Source organism: Nelumbo lutea, chromosome 8, assembly GCF_056320005.1.
Source record: "Nelumbo lutea isolate HS-2025 chromosome 8, American lotus-T2T, whole genome shotgun sequence".
Taxonomy (NCBI): domain Eukaryota; kingdom Viridiplantae; phylum Streptophyta; class Magnoliopsida; order Proteales; family Nelumbonaceae; genus Nelumbo; species Nelumbo lutea.
The window spans coordinates 56,737,605-56,757,887 of NC_142691.1; the positions used below are offsets into that span (position 1 = coordinate 56,737,605).

The following is a 20,283-nucleotide window of genomic DNA, read 5'->3' on the forward strand; positions in this document are numbered from 1 at the left end:
GGGCAAGTTTTGGGCTGTAGCTCGGCGAGCTCAGCGGCGTCTCCGTTGCTTCTTTGTTGGCTCTGCATTAGTGCTGCTGGCCTCTGCGTTGTCAAGCACAGTTCTTGCGGGGAGTGGCTTGGACTGCTGGCGATGGATGTGGATTGAGGGACCTTGCCTAGAGTCTACGGCCAAGACCTCAAATCGGTTTTCTACGAGTGGGATCTCGAACTTTGAAAGCCGAGGTGATGCAGGTCTGTTATGCTGAGAATCTCCCGACCTGACCGTGCACAGCGAGGTGGGAGTAACTGGTTTCTCCCTCCTGCCGCAGGATGAGACTTGGCTCCTAAGAGGGTTCTAGGTCTAGGAGGTCTCTCCCCGGTGAGAGGGGCGTTCGCTCTGACGGCGAAGCTTGGCTTGCCATGTGGTCGGATATGGAGGTGGAACCGGCTACTGGTTCTGAGGTAGTGGCGGGAATTACTGCTGGTACTGCTGTTGATAAACATGGTGCAATACTTGTTGCTAATATAGTTGGAGCTGCTGGACTTGCTGCATTTGAGCTTGTATGGCTCGCATGCAGTGCACCAGATCTTTGAGTTGGTTCTGTCCGGCTACCGAAGGAATAGACGGTTCAACGAAGGTTGTACCTACCATGGAGGGAAGTGGAGCACTCACTGGTGCCGTGATCTGAGGCCAGTTCAGAGTCGGGACCCCATCCGTAGAGAGTGGTAGGGTGAACTGACCGATGCACACCGTCGGGATCTGAGGTTGCTCTCCGGAAGTATTCATATTTGCGCTGCGTCCGACGTTGATGGAGGAAGCCATGAAAACTTGACTGAGAATGCTTGGCAGAAAAAGGCTTTTCGAAGTGGTTCCCATAGACGATGCCAATTGATGGTGCGTGATCTGGTCACTCCTAGCTGATAGTGGTTGCGCTCCTAGTTGGCGACGAACGAGAGATACACCTGAGAGGGAGAAGATGAAGGAACCCCGGGGACTCACCCGATGGGAACACATCGACAGCTAAGTTAGTAAAACATGATTGAAAGCTGAGAGAGAGAGAGAGAGAGAGAGAGAGAGAGAGAGAGAGAGAGAGAGTTGTAGAGAAATTAAAAGGCTAGAGTGATGATCACGCAATACCCTCACCTCAGGGGGTCGAGGTCCTTATATACTAGTGCCCTGGCATGTCAGGTGCAACCGCCTCTAAATCTCTGCTGCGGCGATCTGCTGTCAGGTAATGGCTTGGAGTGGCTGCCCGTTATTTGTCAGAGCTGAGCTGGTGGGCGAAGGTGATCGCTGTAGAGTATGGCCCTGCCAGACAAGAAACAACCTCCAAAGTTGGCAGGCACGCCGCCGCTAAGTGAGAGACGTGGGCGTAGTCTCTAGGTTTGGTAGGTATGATTGTCAGGCAGGAAACCCCCTGCGATACGCCGAGTTGCTCTGCAGTAAGCTACCTTACACCGAGCTGCTGGTGATGTGCCGAGGTGCTTCTACCCGAGGCAGGTCTCTGTGGTGGCACTTAGGTTTGGACAGGAGCGAGCTTACTCTAGTTAGGAAATTGACGAGCTTATCCCAAAGTGTCTTCAGTTCGAGACACTCCCTTCTTGGGAGAATCTTAGCTCGGGGTGCACCTTACTTGGGAGTGTCTTAGCTCGGGGTGCTCCCTACTTGGGAGAGTCTTAGTTCGAGGTGCTCCCTACTTGGGAGAGTCTTAGCTCGGGGTAACGGAGCATTATCTTGTAGCGAGTTGCCATTCGCAGCGAGCTTGTTATGCTGAGTTGTCACTTATGTCGAGTCACGTCCACGTGTTCCCTTATTATGAGGTTGGGCCAAATCACCCTCCATCAAGAATAATTATTTTTTTGAGAGTAATAATAGAATAATTATTTTAATACTTAAAATTGATAAATTTGTACATGACATATATCTTAAAATTTTTATAAACTATTAATTAATATATTATTTTTTTTTAAATAATAATATATTTATTATTTATAAAAATAAAATTATTGTTTATAAAGTATTTGAAAATATAATATAAATTGAACCTATCAATTATATTAATATAGATTTCATATAAAAAATAAAATTTTAATTTAGAAATTATATAAAAATAAAATATTAATAATGGAATAATTATTTTAGTAATTAAAATTTATGAATTTTCATATGATATCCATTTTCAAAATTTTAATAGATTTGGTATATTTTAAGTTAAGATTATATATTTTTATAAATTATTAATTGATATTTTGATTTACATTTTATAATAACATATTTATTGTTTACAAAAATAAAAATATTGTTTACCAAACATGTGAGAATTATTTTTTAGTTAATTTTTTTTGTTAATGTTAAATAAAATAGAAAAAAATAGAAAAAAATTTTGATATAATAATTCAAATATAATAATTGCATATGCTTTATGCCTTACACTTTAATAGATAATAAAATAATATCGGCCTTTTTGCATGTCTTAATTTGTAAAAATCTCTATAGTATGTGCCTTGGACTTTTGATTGATGCATTATTAATAAAAATGTATAATATCTACGTGTTTTGCTATATTAATTATAATATATTTCTTCAGATATATAATTTAAATATACAATTCCTATGTTTTTATGCATTATTTATAGTTATTTTGACATTAAACTTAATGTTATTAATATATTTATGGAATTTGTATGCATTTACATAGCATATCCAAGTGTTTCCAAATTTTTCGCACGTATCCATGCGTTTCCCAAGTGTATCCATATCCAAGTTGTCCGATACAATACCTAATACCAATACTTTAATCCTTAATAATACCCTAACTCCCTATTTCATTTTAGTCCCTTATACACATGCATGACCCGTTATGAGTAGATTTCACCTAACCTTGTGGTTCAACATGAAGCCTCCTATACCTAATCTACATCTAAATCTCTTGCCCAACTTGCCTAATCCCATATCCATTTTATAATGATTTGCTCTAATGTGGAAATTTCGAAACCTTAAACTTTACAATTCTACCAAGTGTCCTCTTGAACCTCACCATACCACTAGACCTACCTCTTACCCCCTTTCCATTCTTAGAATGTCATAAGGTGTAAGTGGGTCCACAAAATGGAGCAAAAGGCTGATGGAACTATGCACCAATTTAAAGCTCACCTTGTCGCTATGGGATTTTAGTAAACAAAAGAATTGGATTACAAGAAGACTTTTTGTGCAATAGTAAAACTAAATGATGTCTGATCTGAGATGTTCCGAATAGAGGACACAATCAGATAGTCTTGCCAAGTGGACAAGGCCGGGGTGGAAGAACGAAGCTGTGCACTAAAATCTATAACTAGGAGAAAGGTCAGATGCCCAAGGAGTTAATCCCCGGGTACGTACTTTGATGCTCAAGTCAGTTGAGCAAAGGAAGAGGTGGTTGGGCCAAGCATGTTAGAATAATGCTGGTCCGGGCCGAAGAGATAGTGCAAAGAGGTATTCAAAGAGTGTTGTTCCAAAAGTCCCTTACCTCGAGTGGAGAATAACTATTTATAGTTTGGCGTCCATGTACTAGATGGATAAGGCTTCCGGGGTTATCAGGATGAGATCGTCCACCGAGGTCTTTGGGAGGTATCCTCTTCCCCGGCAGACTTCGCTTCCTTATTCGTGCTCTTCCACCTTACATGGCATTGACGTGACTTGATAGAGGGAGCAGCCACGGAGATAGAAATGTGGCATCCACAGCCAGCTCATCTACTACCCAAACACCAACTACCATTTGCTTTGTCTTCTCCATTACAAAGTTCAATGGTTGTCTTATTCACCACTCACTAACTTGATGTCTCTAATACCTTTTGACATGGTACACTTCAAGACAAAGTTTACATGATACCCCAAGGTTTTGTGGAATTGGTTTCCATGACTACCCTTATTCAATAATTAGCCCAACACTTTTCTCTTTAGGATCTAAGAACCTTCACTAATTTCTAGATATTAAAGCCTATGATTCTCCCATGTTCTACCGTTGAGTTAGCAAAAATATATTGTTGATTTACTCTACGGAATCCATATGGGTAGCATCAACTAGTGACACAACTTTTGTATATAGCACCCGTTCTACCTTATCTCTACTTCAAGAATTCATTGAGCATAGGAGTTTTGTCAATCCCCTACATCACCTCTCCATAATAAGGCTTAAAATCCCCATCATCCCGAACAAACTACGTCAAATCATGTATTCACTATGAAAGGAAAATTGTGTTGCTACCAAGCATAGAATACGCTATCTTAAGAGTACCATTGATAACATATCCTCTTTTCTTTTATTTATTTATTTTTTCGATTACCTTCAATTAATAGAAATTGCTCATGGGATTTTGATTAAACCTTTCTCTGAGCTATCACTTGTGGCTCTCTTGCATTTTAATCGGGTTAGAGCCCTAAAAGATTACAGGTCTACCACTAGGCACTAGTTATGCTATTTGCTTTGGTTCTATCCTAATCTCACTGTGTTGGAAGAAGAAAAAAGCAGTAACTCACTCTTCTACAAGGGTTAAGTATCATGCACTTGCTGCTATAGTAGCTAAGCTCACATGGATCCTGTCTCTTCTTTGGGATCTTGGTATTTTTCTCTCTTTGTGCTTATTGTATGATGATCGACATAATCTAAATTCCATCTACCTTGAGATAGTCTTTCACTTTGTTCATGACAAAGTGGTGTCTTAGAATCTTATTATTGTTTGCTATATTCCAACTGTGGATCAGATTGTGGATGTTCTAACCAAGAGTATACCTTCACAAAGGTTTCTTTCCTTATGAAACAAACTGAATGTATTCAAGGAACTGTTCAATTTGTGGGGGTCCGGTTTTCGAGTCAAACAGTCTGGCTGTTCGAACTGAACGGACAGTCCGTTATAACAAAAATAATAAAAAATAAAAACGACTAAAATCATTGGACGGTTCAATTGCCTGAGTCAGTGGTTTTCTGACCAAATCAACAATTTTTAGCGAAATAACAGTTCTGGGGAAAAAGGGAATCGATCACCTGACCAGCTCCCGGTTTTTCCGATCCAACCCTCTGGTCCAGTCCGGTTTTGAAAACCATGCCGATGAATATATTTCATGCACGAGAGTTGTCTAACTACTTTAATATCAATGTGATATCTTTGTGAGTCTCACTTATTCTTTTGTATTTTTAAATTTAAATGAGAATATGCAGTGTATATGAACTAAAATAATTAGACTATAATTGAATATAGGTTGAGTACAAACTTGTTATAAATATCAAAATCAGTGTCTTTGCAAATAGAATCTTGATCAGTGGACTTCTCTCTAAGTAAAAGATCAGCAGAGGGATAGCTACTCAATCTTATTTAAGTGAATTATTAGCCCAACTTACCAATGGTGGAAGGAAGAATAGTGCCCCAGCAATTTCAGAAGGCCAATGGCCGTCACTCGCTTGGATAGCCCCATAGTATTGGAGAGCCCTCCTTAGTGTAGCAGTAGCTGCCTCATAGGTTATATCCTCATTGTCTCTTATCTTTGCTGGTGGTATAGTTTGAACAAAATTATTCTCCTTTAAGAGCTGTATTTTAATGAAGGAGAAAAAGAAATTTTTGATTAACACATGAATCACAATAAATAAAGAACATGCTGAGATTAATTTGATATATCAAAATAAGTTCAATCAAGAAATAAATGATTCATGTGTTGAAATGATGGGCAGGACATGCCTCCTACTTCTCTTGATTTTCAGATTTAAACCTTGAAACCTAAACTTTAAACTCTCAAGTCCTAAAAACCCTAACCCTAAACTTTATACCCTATAATCTAAAGTCTAAACCCTTAAACCCTAAAGCCAAATACCTAAACCCTTAGCCCTAAGCTTTGAATCCTAAAAATATAAATTAATTTTCTAAACCCTTAAACCTTAAAGCTTAAATTTCTACACTCAAACCTTAAATTTATTGTATAAAATGCCTTTCGTATGACACATGTCCTCCAATGGGGTAGGGGGCAAGTATTTTCCATAACTCCCTTGTGATATAGTTCTTAGCATCTCCATTTATCCAAGAAGGGAGGAAACATCGGATGGGTGTTTTGTAGTGTTAAGATAGTGTAATTACATAAGTAGGTACGCATGCCTGGCTAACATGGGCTGAACCTGGGTCCGACTGGTCCATTTTTAGACCAATGAATTAAAGGTTTAAGGTGTTGGACATTTTAGAACATTAACAATTCAGCATCTGTCTTAATTAAATAATGGAATATTCTAGAAGAGCAAAGAATCCAGTTAAGCTACTAGAAAGGTAAATAAGCATCTACATTAAATGAGTAAATAAAAGAATACTTCACATTAAGGCCTTGTTTGCTTTTCAGTAAGTTATTTATCCGGTAAATGCAGTTACCTGGATAAGTTTTTCCTGGGAAACACTTACCTGGGTAAGTGTATTTACCTTTTATTCATAAAATCTATTATTAAAAAGGGCATTTTTGTCCATTCAAGTATTTCCAACCTTCCCCCTAGGTGGAAAAGCTATTTACCCACTTAGGAGATGGGTATACCCAGAAAAATAAACTTTCCCTAATCCCTACATAAATCTGAAAATAGAACATAGAATTCTTGGTCAATGGGAACCAAAATCCTATTGACCAACTTTCCCCCTCTCAAAATCTGAAAACAGAACACCCCTTACATCTAAATATTCCAAACTTTGGCTTGAGTCTGTCTTATATATAAGATGTAAAACTGATGGGATTTTTAATTGTTCAAAATAATTATTCTTTTAGGCTACGTTTGATTTGAAGGAAATTGTAGGGAAAGGTAGGGAAAGCTGAAGTAACTGTTATTAATTATGTAGAGATTTTGTAGACGGTTGCAATTTTGGTTCGTCCGAATTAACATTTTACACTAGTTTGGGTAAGACCCATTCAAATTTTGACAAAAGCCCGATCTATACTTGCTCAGCTTGCATCCCTAATATTTTATATTAAATGATGATGAAAGAAACTTCCCCTCAAGGCAGTCCAACAAAGGGATAAAGGCAAACATACAAAGAGCTCAAATGCTGTATATTTAACAGATATTGATATTGGTTTTCAATTTAATTTATAGTGATACCCTGCATAGTTTAATGAAGTTCATTTCTATTAGAATCATCCTCTCTAGATTCTTACTTCCCTGGTATATTTTTCTAAGCTAATTTAGTAGAAAACAATTCATATATACCACCAGCTCCACCACGAATATCCTCTTCCCTAAGCTAAAAGTAGCTATTATACTCAAAATAAAACCTACTAATAGGCCTCAAAAGAAGGAAGTGAATTAATGGGTTATACATATAAAGAGAAGATTCCTAAATTCTGGTTTGCAAAAAACAAAACCCCTCGTCTTAGCACAAATGAAGACAAAGAAGTCTGAAAAAAAAAAAGGAAATAACTAAAAAAATCTATAAAGAAAAGATTTGAATAAAGTTTAAAATAAATAAATGACAACAAATGAGAATAGTTAATTTTACAAGGTGCCGTTCTAATGGTCTAAAGCATGGTTTTTAAAATTGAACCGGTCAGGGGTCTGGTTATCAGTTCAAATGGTTTGACTGTTCAACCTGAATAGTCGGCCCGTTCTGACAAAAAAAAATTGAAAAACGGTCAAAACTGTTTGAACGATTAACCAGCCGGTTCAGCGGTTTGCTGACTAAAACCAACGGTTTTGGGGGAAAAAGTGGTTTTGGAAGAAAACGGAACCGATTAGGTGACTGGTTCTTTGTTTTCTCGGTCCAACCGTCCAGTCCGGTCCGGTTTTGAAAACCATGGTCTAAAGTCTGATATTTAAAAAGGAAATACGTTTTGACAAGAGCACTTTGAAAATTGTTTTTTGTTTTTTGCTTTATATAATATATGAGTGTAGAGAATATATTAAGCTAATTAAAACCCGAGCTGAATGTTCAATATGGTTATTTTACAATTTTGCCCCCGTAGTTGATTATGAGAATGGATATTTATATTACTTATAATTAACATTAATATATTAATATTAATCATTATTTTTAGAATAAAACTAATATTAAACAAATAATAAAAACAATGGAAATAAAATAATAAATAATAATATTATTATTTTAACAAATAATACTTATTATTTAATAATACTTTATTATTATTAAAAGAGTACATTTCTGAAACCCTTCCAATATCTTTTCTTTTCTCACATTGATTTATTTTCCAAATTTTCCTTCAACTTTTTTTTTAATTCTCTTTTCTTCTTTTGTTATTAATAAAGATTGCATTGTTCTTTTTATTTTTTTGTGTGTGTGTGTGTAGAAACCAGCCTCAATAGTAATTGCATAGGTATTTTGGAGAATTTTGTGCCTTTTATCAGAGGATTCTAATAGAGGGGGTCTACTTGCAATTGTCTCAAAAAGTTTAGAGAGGTGATTGCAATTACTTAATTTCAAGGGAGATTTCAGCAACGGTTAGAAACTTTAAGGTAGGTCTAAAAAATTTACCTTTATTAAAACAATATTTTATTATTAATATTTATAATTTTTTTATATAAGAAAAGTGTGTTACTAATAATAAATATTGAATAAAATGTGTGAAGGGAATTTTAGGGAAAAATAATAAGAATGTTGTCAGGTATGATGTTTGAACTCTAAAATGTAAGAGGTATTAAAAGAACAACTCGATGTCTGAAAATTTTGCTTTTAAGACATCAAGACATTGAAAATATACCAAAAGAACAAGGCCTAAAACAAGTAAATTCTAAAATAAATGATAATAGGCTAAATTCTTGTGGTTGAAACGGGCCTAAACAAGTAAAAAGTGGGCTAAAACCCTATAATTTAAAGTCAAGTATACAAGAAATGAGGGTGTGGGTTGAAATTCTAAAATTTTAGTCAAACATAAAACCCTAGATATTTAAATATTACAATATTAAGATTGATAAATTTGTTGAAAGCAAAAACATTAACATAAATTTCTCGTTCATAAGATGAAATTATATAAGTTGCTAAAAATTAACTAATGAGAGTTTCTACAAAAAAAATAGTATTACGGAGATTTGATTAAATATGATACATAAACTATAGAATGGTCATTATAAATATGAACAATGTGAAACCAAGAGATAAGTCAAGCTGAGCTTTTTTAGAACCTTGGTTTCAACAACTCATAACAAGGGAGAGATTGTGAAGGATATTGCCCATAGAATTAGAGCAGGATGGGCAAAATTGAAGGGTGCATTTAGAGTTTTATATGATAGGTGAACACCGCTTGGATTAAAAGGAAAATTTTATAAAACAATTGTAAGGTCAACTATATTGTATGAAGGAGAGTGTTGCACAGTAAAGAAACATGTCCAAAAAATGAATGTGATAGAAATGTATAAGTTAGAATGGAAGAATGGAAAAACTTTTAAGGTTAGGATGGATCAAAGGTGAAGTCATCTGTGGGAACTTAGGAGTAGTTACAATAGATGATAAAGTGAGAAAAAGTAGAGTAAAATGGTTTAGTCATGTACATAGAAGGCTATCAACAACACCTGTAAGGAATGATTTAGTTCATGTAGTTGGCTCCATATTAAGGATGAAAAGTAGAAAATACCATTGTTTTGAAAACCATACTGGACTGAATGGCCAAACCGTTTAACCAAAGAACCGCTTGAGGTTCTAGGTCTGGTTATTCCCTAGACCTGTTTTTAACAAATTTGTTAAAAAAAATGTTGAAAAATTCATAAAACTACTGACCTAGACGGTTCAACCATTGAATTGTTCAACTCGAACAACGGTTCGCAAGTCACAATATACAAGTATGAAATGGAGATTTCACTCCTATTTCTCATTCGATCAATAGGGTTTTATAGAAGTGGGCTTTTTAGTTTTTACAGAAGTCTTCATTCTCAAGACTCTCGAATATGAAACTCTCAACCAAACTCAACGACAATTTGCCACTTTGAAGGAGACCATCAAGACTCAACTCCCTATCTCCAATCTCACTCTATCCTTGGTCCTTGCACTAACAAGCACCATTTGCAATGGTAGGCTTGCAACCACGACACAACTTGGGGTACCAGACTCAATGACGACGTGGGGCTTTGAAGGAGACCATGAGACATTGACTCTCTATCTCCAACCTCCCTCTATCCTTGGTCTTTGCACCAATGACCACCATTTGAAATGCCACCCTCAAGACTTAGGATTGCAACGATGACGTAGCTTGGAGTTCCATTTTTCTGATGTATCTCTACCATTTGCAAAGGTGATTCAAGGATTATAGTGATAGTTTTGAATCCTAACCTCCTACATCCATTTTGATTTTGTTTGGAGAAGAAGGGAGAAAAGTTTCAATTTCCATATTTGAATCTTGACCTCCCATTGCGATTTTGATTTTGTTTGAAGAAGGAGAAAATTTCAAGTTTTCATATTTGAATCTTGACCTCCCACACCGTTTTGATTTTGTGCTAGTTGCAATGGTTTAATCTTGTTGGACAACATCCACTGAACTAGAGATATGGGTTGCAACGGTGATTCAGGTTTAATTTTATGATAAATTTTATTATTTATACATATTTTATAATTTTATTATTATGTTTATGATGTCACAGGTTGAGCCATTGATCCAAAAATTAGTGGCAAGAGCGGTTTCATTTCTGGGTTAGTTTTTAAAACCTTGGTAAATGTGACTATTTGTACAAGCACAATGGCCTTAAATTTCCTTTAATGAATCTTAGCAATGGGTGAGAAATAAAAGATGAAATGAGTTTCTTTCTTTATTTATTTTTTTCGATAGGAAATGGAAGAACAAAAAAAAAACAAAAAATCAGATGCGGCATTACTATAGTTTATGAAAGTGTCATCGAGTGTAAATTAATTACTACAATTATAATGCTAAAAATGGGCATGAGACCTTAATGTCAGAGGGTGAAATAATTGTGTGCTTGAATAGAGGTTTTTCTAGATGCTTCTTGGGGCTTCTAGCTAACTCTGCATGCTTTTAGGTTGTTCTAAAAAATTCTACGGTGTTCTGGAGTGTTGTCTATGTGTCTAGAGAACTGGTCTCTCTTCGGGGGGCTGCTTCTACGGTTGTTCTGCCTGCCTGCTGGATTTGGGAGCATCTCTACTCTGCTCCCCCTACCAACCTGGTTTATTATTATTATTATCATTTTGTACAAAATTTCTTAGATACCTGTGACGGATGAACTCCATCTCGTCGCGGAGGTTTTTACGATTCTCGGTGCTGTGACCGTGGTCTAGAAAGGGATGGATGCTAGTGGAAACTTCTGGAACTTTCTAGAAAAATTTGGATTTGTTTGGAATGCTCTCGAGTAGTTTGGAGTAATTAGACTTGTTCTAGAGTGTTCTTGTATGTTATAGAATGGGCATCCCCTAGAAGAGTGTAGAATATAGAATGTTCTATAGGTGCTTTTAGATGATGCCAATTGTAAATAGTTCTATAAAATTCATTGTGAGGGTTAGTGTATAAATAGGGGTCCCCTCCCTCATTTGCAAACCATCTAAGTTGTGAGAGCATTCTTTGAGTTGTAAGCTTTCTTCCATAGTGTAATACAAATTTTTCCTCTTACATACTTGGCATGCTCCTTAGCACTTAGGCAACTTAGTAAGAAGGGTCTTGGGTGTGTAGTTTGGTTGACTTTCTTGGAGGGCCAAATGAATGCCACAAGTCTTACCAATGCAAGTGGTTGGGTTGTAACAAATGGTATCGAAGCAACATTTCTAGGGGCATGTGGGAGCTTTGCATGGATAAGATGTTGGTTGGATGCGACACTAGCAAGACACATGAGTGGGAGATGTGCCACTCCAAAAAGACAAGGGAAGCGTCAAGTGACATTCACGTTGCCTTGGAGGATAGGATGGCAATGGTAGAGCTTGTCATGGGAGACATGCAAGACAAGTTCATAGACATGGGTGGTCGAGTTGATGGACTAGAGGGTAAGCTAATGGAGCTCAAGGCAGCCATGGAAGAAGGCATGAATCTTGCCTAGTATGATGAAGACAAAGAATGGGATGGATTGGAAAACAAGTTGATGGGCAATCTGGCCAAGGTACAAGCTAAGGTAGATGAGCTGAAGGAAGATGTGGTGCTTTGCAAGAAGCTGCCAACATGGGATGAGGTGGGAATGCTATGGGACATGCCAAAGGTAAGGGCACCTAAGCCACCTGACTTCAATGGTACTAGGGATGCATTGGCATTGGACTTCTTATGGTGCATGGAGCAATACTTTGAAGCCATGCACATAAGGGACAAACAAGCCAAGGTATGTGTTGCCACTAGGTACTTGACCGACACAACTATCTTGTGGTGGAGGCAACATTGTGTAGACATGGAGAATATGTAGTTTCATATTGATAGATAGGACAATTTCAAATAGGACATCAAGCACCAGTTCTTTTTGAAGTAACTTGAGGAAGTTGAGGCATACTAGATTGATTAGGGATTACGTGCGGGAGTTGACACTCATGCTTGAGATATTTGACATGGCTGACAAGGAGTTTCTATTCAACTTCATGGACAGGCTCCAACTATGGGAAAAAAAAGGAGTTGTAGCATAGGAGCATGTAGGATCTAGCTATTTCCATGGTTGAGGCAAAGAAGTTGGGGGAGAGAAACATGGGTAGCTCAATGGAGACCAAGTCCAAATGGGTGGCCATGACATAGGAGGGGGAGATCACCATAGCCATAAGGACGATCAAGATGGGCATAGTGATAACTAGGTTAAGGGGGCCCAACCCAAAACTCGAAATGACAAGGCCAATCAGACTAAGTCAATGGACAAGGGCAAGGCAAAGTTGAGTTGCTTCATTTGTGAAGGGGACTACTATTCTCGTGACTGTCCAAAGTGGAGGGTGCTTAGTGCATTGTTATGTGGAGGTATAAAGGAGGCCAAGATTGGTCACTTTAGTTAAGTTGGAGGGTCCAACTAAGGGGGCAGCCAAGACCATAACTAGGTCAAAGTTGATGTATGTGGAGGTGTTGATTAATGGTGAGAAGACCTAGGCCATGATCAACACAAGGGAGACTCATAACTTTGTTTCAACTATGAAGGCAAAGTGCTTGGGCTTAAAGGTTACAAAGGGCACAATCATGATCAACACAGTCAATTCCCAAGCACGTGAGATTCAGGGCGTTGTCTAGGGAGTAAGCATCCAACTAGGAAACTGACAGGGAGCCATAGATGTGACCGTTGTGCTAATGAATGACTATCAAATGAAATTAGGTATGAACTTCTTTAACAATGTACGGGCTATGTCCATACCCTATTCATGAGTGTTGTGCATCATGGAGGCAAAGACCTCATGCATGGTCCCTTTAGTGGACAGGACATATGTAAAAGTAAAGAAATTATCAACCCTACAGTTGGGCACGAGGCTAAGCCATGGGAAGTCAATCTAGTTCAAGGGTGGACAAACAACCATGGGTAGCACAACATGATAGTTAGGTCCAAGGCAAGGACAAAGTCATGTATGTTGGCATAAGCTAAGGCGAAGGTCTAAGAAAGGATGCTGGTAAGAACCAAGCAACTGATCAAGATTAGAGCAAATGAGCGGTTATAGCGGCAATGTAGACTACATATCCAAAGGGTAGGGAACTTGAAGAGATTATTGTGGCAACCATGGCCACCTTTCTTGGGGTAACTCCATGGTGGAGTACACAATCAAGTGGAAGGGTTTGGGTGAGTCTGAAGCACTGTATGTATATGAGTAGATGAGTTGATTGTGGTAAGCCACAAGGACTTGATCAGGTAATGGAATGCACAAGCCAATTGAGTGCAATGAGGGTGTTGTACAATCAAGTGATGGGGAATGTCACGGGATGCCATAATTGGTGCTTAGCTAGAGGTTTTCTAGATGCTTCTGGGCTATTTCAGAGCATTCTATGGTGCTTTGGAGTGTTTTCCATGTTCATGTCTAGAAAGGTCTGGATGCTAGTAGAACCTTACAGAATCTTGTGGAACAGTCTAGATTTGTGTGGAATGCCCTAGAGTGGTTTAGAGTAATCAAAACTTGCTCTAGAGTGTTCTTGTACCTTATAGAATGGGCATCCTCTAAAAGAGTGCAGAAGATAAAATGTTCTATAAGTACTTCTAGATGATGCCAAGTGTTCATAGTTCTAAAGGATTCTTTGAGAGGTTTAGTGTATAAATAGAGGTCCCCTCCCTCATTTGGAAACCATCCAAGTTATATGAGCATTATTTGAATTGTAAGTTTTATTATATAGTGCAATACAATATTTTCCTCTTACATTACTTGGTGTGTTATTGTGTGCCTTGGTGTATGTCCTTAAGATTTTTACAACCTAGCGAGAAGGGTATTGAGTGTGTAGTTTAGCCGACTTAATTTGAGGGACAAGTGAGTGCCACATAACTTAACAATATGAGCCGTCGTGTTGTAATTAAGAAGTGAAAGAAAAATATATATATGAGAGAGAGATGGTTACTTGCAAGCGCAATAAAACATCAGCACTGGGCTTGACATGGTGGCGGTTCTTCCTAAACTCCTCGCGAGCCTTTTCAACCTCAGCACGCTCTTCTTCTGTAGAGTAGTTGGGGTCAAACTCCCAAGTCTGACGTCCCACATAATTGTTGGTGCTGTATATGTGGGGGCCACCTCCTTGGGCAATCTTAAGCCTCCACATATTGATAGTGATGTACCAGTGTTACTAACTCGCCTTCTTTTCTTGATACCTACTCATTTTATGAAACAATTTTGAAGAGCTTAACTAAAGGTTCAGGTTCAAAGCTAATTAATTATTTGTTAGATGAACTTTAGAATGAACTTGTTAAACTAATCAGCAAGGATTGGGGAGGAATAAAAATCATTCACATGTAGAGTGTGAGATCTACCATCACCACTGCTTCTATACATATCCATGTCAAGAGTGTATGTATCTTTTCACAACAAGTAATAAAAATATATAAAATGTTGATCATGATATTTATGTTATATACCTGAATACATCAACAGTAAAATAAAATATAACTATGACATGGAAGTTATTCACACTTTTTTTTTTTGCACTTGAAACTTTATTTCTTAGCTATAACTAGTTAATTCTACATAATGTTTGAAAAATAGAAGCTAGCTATGTTTAATGTTTGAGATGTAATTAGAGAGAATGAGGTGAAGCTATGAGACATATTTGAATGTTATTTTTTTTCCACTTAATAAATTGAATTTACTATTGGGTTACAAATAAATTTGTTCTCAGGATTCAATAGAATCTTAGGTAAGGGATTGCAACCAAAGTTGAAGATGCTCTATGAAAACCTTCTATGAGACAACCATAATTCAGATTGATAACAAAAAAAAAAGTATGCATGTGAATTGTGTAAAAACATTTTGACTTACACCTTTTTTATAAATTATGATTGTTAAATTTAAATTGTGCCTTTTGACCACACCTGATTAAGTCATGTCCGTTTGGTCGTAAAAAGGAATATCAACAATCATGATTCAGCCTCCTCAAAGTGTCTCCTGGTGTCCCTATGTGTACTACTTTTTTTTGTTGAGATTCAACAGTCAAGACTTAATCAGGTGTGATCAAGAGACACAATTTAAATTTAATTGTTAGTTATAATTGAAAGAGAATGACCACTTAATTCAAATTCATGACTGTATACCGATAGGAATGGCAACAAGGTAAAGACAATACTCCCCATCTTCAACTTTGAATTTTACTAATAACTTCCCATCATTGACCCCGATCCCCATAGAGATAAAAATCAACTTCCATCACTGGCCTCGATGGAGATGGTTTCTTCATTGGGGAGATGAATCTCTAAATATTTTTTTTTAACTAAAAAGTTTGCTTGTTCTTTGGGAAAAAGATTTTCTTAAAAGAAATAAAAAAAATCATTAATCTAAATTGGTTTAACTCTTAACTAACATCATTAATTACCAAGATAACATGAAAATTGAAACTTATCCAATATATGTATTGGCATTGTATAATATTCCAAAAAAAATATATATATTGGCATTGTATATATATATATAGTTTGGGTAGGGCAAGGCTGATATTTCACTTCTCATCCCTGATCAGGTATATCAATTATTCCCATCCTTGTCCCAGTCCCCACTAGAATAGTTTCCATACCTGACCTAGTGGGGATGGGGAAAATTTCCATCGCTATGTATAAAGAGCCTCTTCACAAACACTTAGGATGTGTTTGGTTTGAAGGAAAAAGTAGGGAAAAGAAAGGCAAGGTAGGGAAACCTTTATAAACCTTGTAAAATTTTCCCTACGTTTCCCTTCTTTTCCCTACCTTTTCCTTCAAACCAAACATAGCCTTAGAAAATTACTTGAAGATTTTTCAACTTTATTGGTTGCAATTTATTATGTGAGGCTCTATTGTATCTTGGGAATGAATATATTTATAACTCAGCAGAAAATTCAATTTACTGAATAGGGATAAGATAACATTCCAAAAATAGCATCTTTAAATATGCTACAAAATTTCACCTCCAATAATTTATTACTACATTTTCAATAATTAATTTTTTATTTTAATTTAGTTGACTAAATTAAAATTTTTCACTAAAACCTCTAAAGAAAATGGTGGAATAGAAAAAATGAAATAGATGGAAATTAATACATTATAGATGATAAATGATCTCATTTAACTGACCAATTTATTTTGAGGGGAAATTTTTATAGAAATGCATGAAGGAAACCAATTATAAAATTCATTAGGTTGGAAAATTGCAGGATATGAATCAGTTTAAATTTAATGAAGAAAGCCTCTCTCTCTCTCTATATATATATATAATGAAGAAAGCCTATGAGGGGGGACATAGAGGACCATCCGTTCATAGAATTTACAAAACAAACCCATGAGATATTAATATTACCAAATATAATACATTTTAATGGGAGCTAATATTTCCACGACCCCATTTTTAGGATTTTTTTTATAGAAGTTTCAAAATTAACTTTGGGGAAAATCTATGATACCTAACTTTTGACTTAAATAATTGCCTTAAACCGTTTCAAACATTTAAAAAGCAATAAGAAATATTGTCCCTAGAAAAAGATAGTGGATAAAATAACAGTGTTTCAAAACATTAATAAATGCATATTTATGGGTTCATTTTTTTATATATTTATACTAATAGAGGGGCCTGATCATACACGGCATGACTGACAACATATTAGGGATGATGGAAAATTTTCAGGAGGAAAGACTAATGCATCGTTTGATTTGCGGGAATAGGGGTTTGGATTTGGAATCAAAATGAGCTATTCTGATTTTAACTGTTTGGTTGGGTGGAATGGTAATCTCCATTTATGATGGAATAGTATTCCTCCATTTGAAAGAATGGCCAGTACACTTATTCTCCTTAGTCTATTTGTCAATTACCCATGAAGTTCCTGTTATTTTTTAAACCTAAAATGTGTACATTTGTAAAACGCTTGGAACCTTCAACAAACAATAATACAAACAAGAATGTAGAACCAAACAGGATTGCCAATTACACTTATTCTCCTTAGTCCATTTGTCAACTACCTCTGGCCCGGATCTCCTGCTCACAAGAACCCTGTCCATATTTATTGCAGTTACACATGGAGAATATCTCATCCTCTGCATAATATTATGCAGGGGGAGGTATTCCCAATTCACTGGAGGTGGTATGTCGTGGGTAGGCGTGGGCAAGAGATCTGGAGTCGGTTAGATCAAACCAATTCAAAGACTAGAATTCTAGTTTTCTACCCACACGTGACATGTGAAATATGAAAAATGGTCCTCTTTCGTCAAGACTACCAAAAAAAATTGAAGGATCTGAATTAAATCCAAAAGAAACTCTCATGACCATGAGAAAGAACAAAATAATGAACCGAAGAGAATATAAAAAGAAAAAACTTTTGATTAGTCAGAAAAATAGTACTTTTTCTTATTCTCCTATCGCTTCAGAATAGTTAATCAATTACCTTCTTTGCAGAAGAAAAATCAATTGTAGCGAGAAGCAAAACAAATTAAATAGACAAAAGACAACCAACCTCGCCTCAGATCAAATATAGTCCAACTCCTTTCAAATTTCTTGGAATGGAAATTACAGAATCCATTTCGTCCATTGGATATCAGATCAGAGATAGATTTTTACCTAGTATTCAATGCTGTCGTCAATTGGATGTTACTTAGTGGTGCGGGAAGACTGTGAGAGAAGTTCAAAGGTCTGACTGCGAGAGAGAGAGAGGGAGGGGAAAGAGGGAATATAAAATAGTGAGAGAAGGGAAGAGCTGGAAGGAAAACCCTGTTTCTTGGCGGGTATTAGTATAGTGGCAGTCCATTAGCCTTTAGCGAAGAGACAGTTTTAAATGACTGCTGCCACAAAATAGTATTTTTAGCAGAAATCATCCATGTGCAGACGGGATCTGTTCCTCACACAGAGCGCCTCACACTGACTTTACACACATATTCTACCATGCATTGGGAACATTTCCTATATTTATAAGTTATTATTCATGGGAGATGTTTCCAATGCACGGTGGATATGCCTGTTAGGCATTTATGTGCAAGGAGCACATCCGAACTCATTATTTTGAGGCCTTTGCTTCAATTTAATGAATTCTCAAAAAGAGTTTGGAGCTCAGCAAAATGAATTAAATTTCAAATTTCCTAAATCAGTAATATTTTGAATCACAAAATTCATCAGAACTAATCCTATAAAAACATGCCAAATCTACCTTGCGCTAATTAGGGCTAAATAAGCCTTATATATAGTTGCAATTAAAAAAAAATAAATTAAAAAGAGGATAAAAAAACAACTTACCAGCTTTTTTTTCCTGGAGAGGCAGAGGATCAGATTTGAGGAAGCACTTTAATTGGATATTGAACTCACCAAAGTAGTTTGTTTAAGAACTTAAAAGAATTAGAACCAGCTAGGTAGGTTAAACAAGTAGCATTGCAGGGTGTGTAGTGTAGGAAAAAAAAAAGAAGAAACCCACCCACTTATATAAGGACAACTTTGCATTTACTCTTGCAGCAAAAAAGAAATAAGAAAAAAAAAGAATTTACAGGTATTAATAATCATTAAACATGGCCATGTGCATAGTTGTCTTTGCTTTTATTTTTATTTTCTATTTTAATTAAAGCTACTCTAGAGAGGTCTTAAAAACAACAGCTACTCTCTCCTCTTTTATCTTTATCATTGTTATCGTTACTTTCCTTGTCTGGTCAAGACTCAAGATTCAATTCTTGCATACATTTATACTAGCGGGAATCGTGCTATATAGTTTTTTAGTTTTCATTTTTCAAAATCGGATTGGATTGAACGGTCAGACAAGAAAAATCAGGTTTAGTTTACCTCAGAAACATTATTTTATCAAAAACTGTTGATTTGATCAACAAACGGTTGATCCAAGTGGACCAATACGTATCGATACTTTGAACCTTGGTAGTGTATACCCCACTTTGTCCTTTCCCCTTCTTGTAAACCAACCCCATTCCCCACCTTCTGGGTTCTACTTCATTTTCTATTAATATATTATATATTATAAATTATAATATGTTATTTTTTTTAATTCTTATTAAAGTCCTAATATCTTTATATCAAAGGTTATACTCATGATTTGGTTTCTCAAATCAAATACTTTTAATCACGTTTGGTTCAAGGTAGGGATGAGCATAGTTTAGTTGAAACCGAATAATCGAATCGAAATTTCAGTTTCGGTTTGATTAGTTCAATTTTTAAATACGGTTTTAATATTATCGGTTTTCCGTTTCAGTTCTGATATTTAGAGGTTCAGTTAACTGAAATAACTGAACTTATAAGGGTAAATTTGTAATTATATAGGCCATTAGGCCAAAACACAAAACCCTTGAGAGTTCGAGCTTGACATGTCTCCACTCTCCCGTCTCCCTTCGCCCATCCCAGTTCCCTCTACGGCTTTGCGCCTCTCTCTGCCCACTGCGTCTTCTACTCTTCACTTCTTCAGAGTTCAATCGTTCAGGCTTCTCTCTTCTCTTCGTTTCTGACTTAGTGACCTCTTTGTTTTTCTTCATTTTCTTATCTCTTCAGTCTGGCATTAGTGGCAGGCGCACCACTCAGCCACTCACACAGCAGCGACAGCGGCAAGTGATATTCCAGCAACTGGCAAGGCGGCAACCGTGACCTCTTGGAGTTTGAAAACCAAAGTATTTGAAAACAAATGAAAGTGTTTAGACTGCACCTAATTGGCATAATGTATCTCATACTTGGGCTAGTATGAACAGGAGGCAATGCAAATTCATCTTCATTTCAGTATGACAGTATGTGTTGGGAGATACCTCCTGGAGTTTGTTTTGGAAAATCAATCACCTGACCCCTA

The 20,283-nt window shown here is 36.5% G+C and overlaps 1 protein-coding gene across 10 annotated transcripts in view; it reads right to left on the bottom strand.

Moving 5' to 3' along the window:
• The window catches only part of LOC148844327 (beta-amyrin synthase-like), a 33,904-nt gene extending 15,006 nt beyond the window's left edge, over positions 1-18,898 (bottom strand). For 4 of the 10 annotated variants that reach the window (XM_088956467.1, XM_088956463.1, XM_088956465.1 and 1 more), the window contains exons 1-3: positions 18,747-18,898; positions 14,413-14,659; positions 5,357-5,542 (exon numbers count right to left, since the gene is read on the bottom strand). In XM_088956467.1, coding sequence (XP_088812593.1) covers positions 5,357-5,542; positions 14,413-14,610 — 384 coding nt within the window. In that variant the 5' untranslated portion in view covers positions 14,611-14,659; positions 18,747-18,898. Of the gene's footprint in view, positions 1-5,356; positions 5,543-14,412; positions 14,660-17,973; positions 18,154-18,746 lie in introns of all 10 variants that reach the window. The other 6 variants (XM_088956468.1, XM_088956466.1, XM_088956469.1 and 3 more) reach the window with 6 other exon arrangements.
• Positions 18,899-20,283: the final 1,385 nt, after the last annotated feature.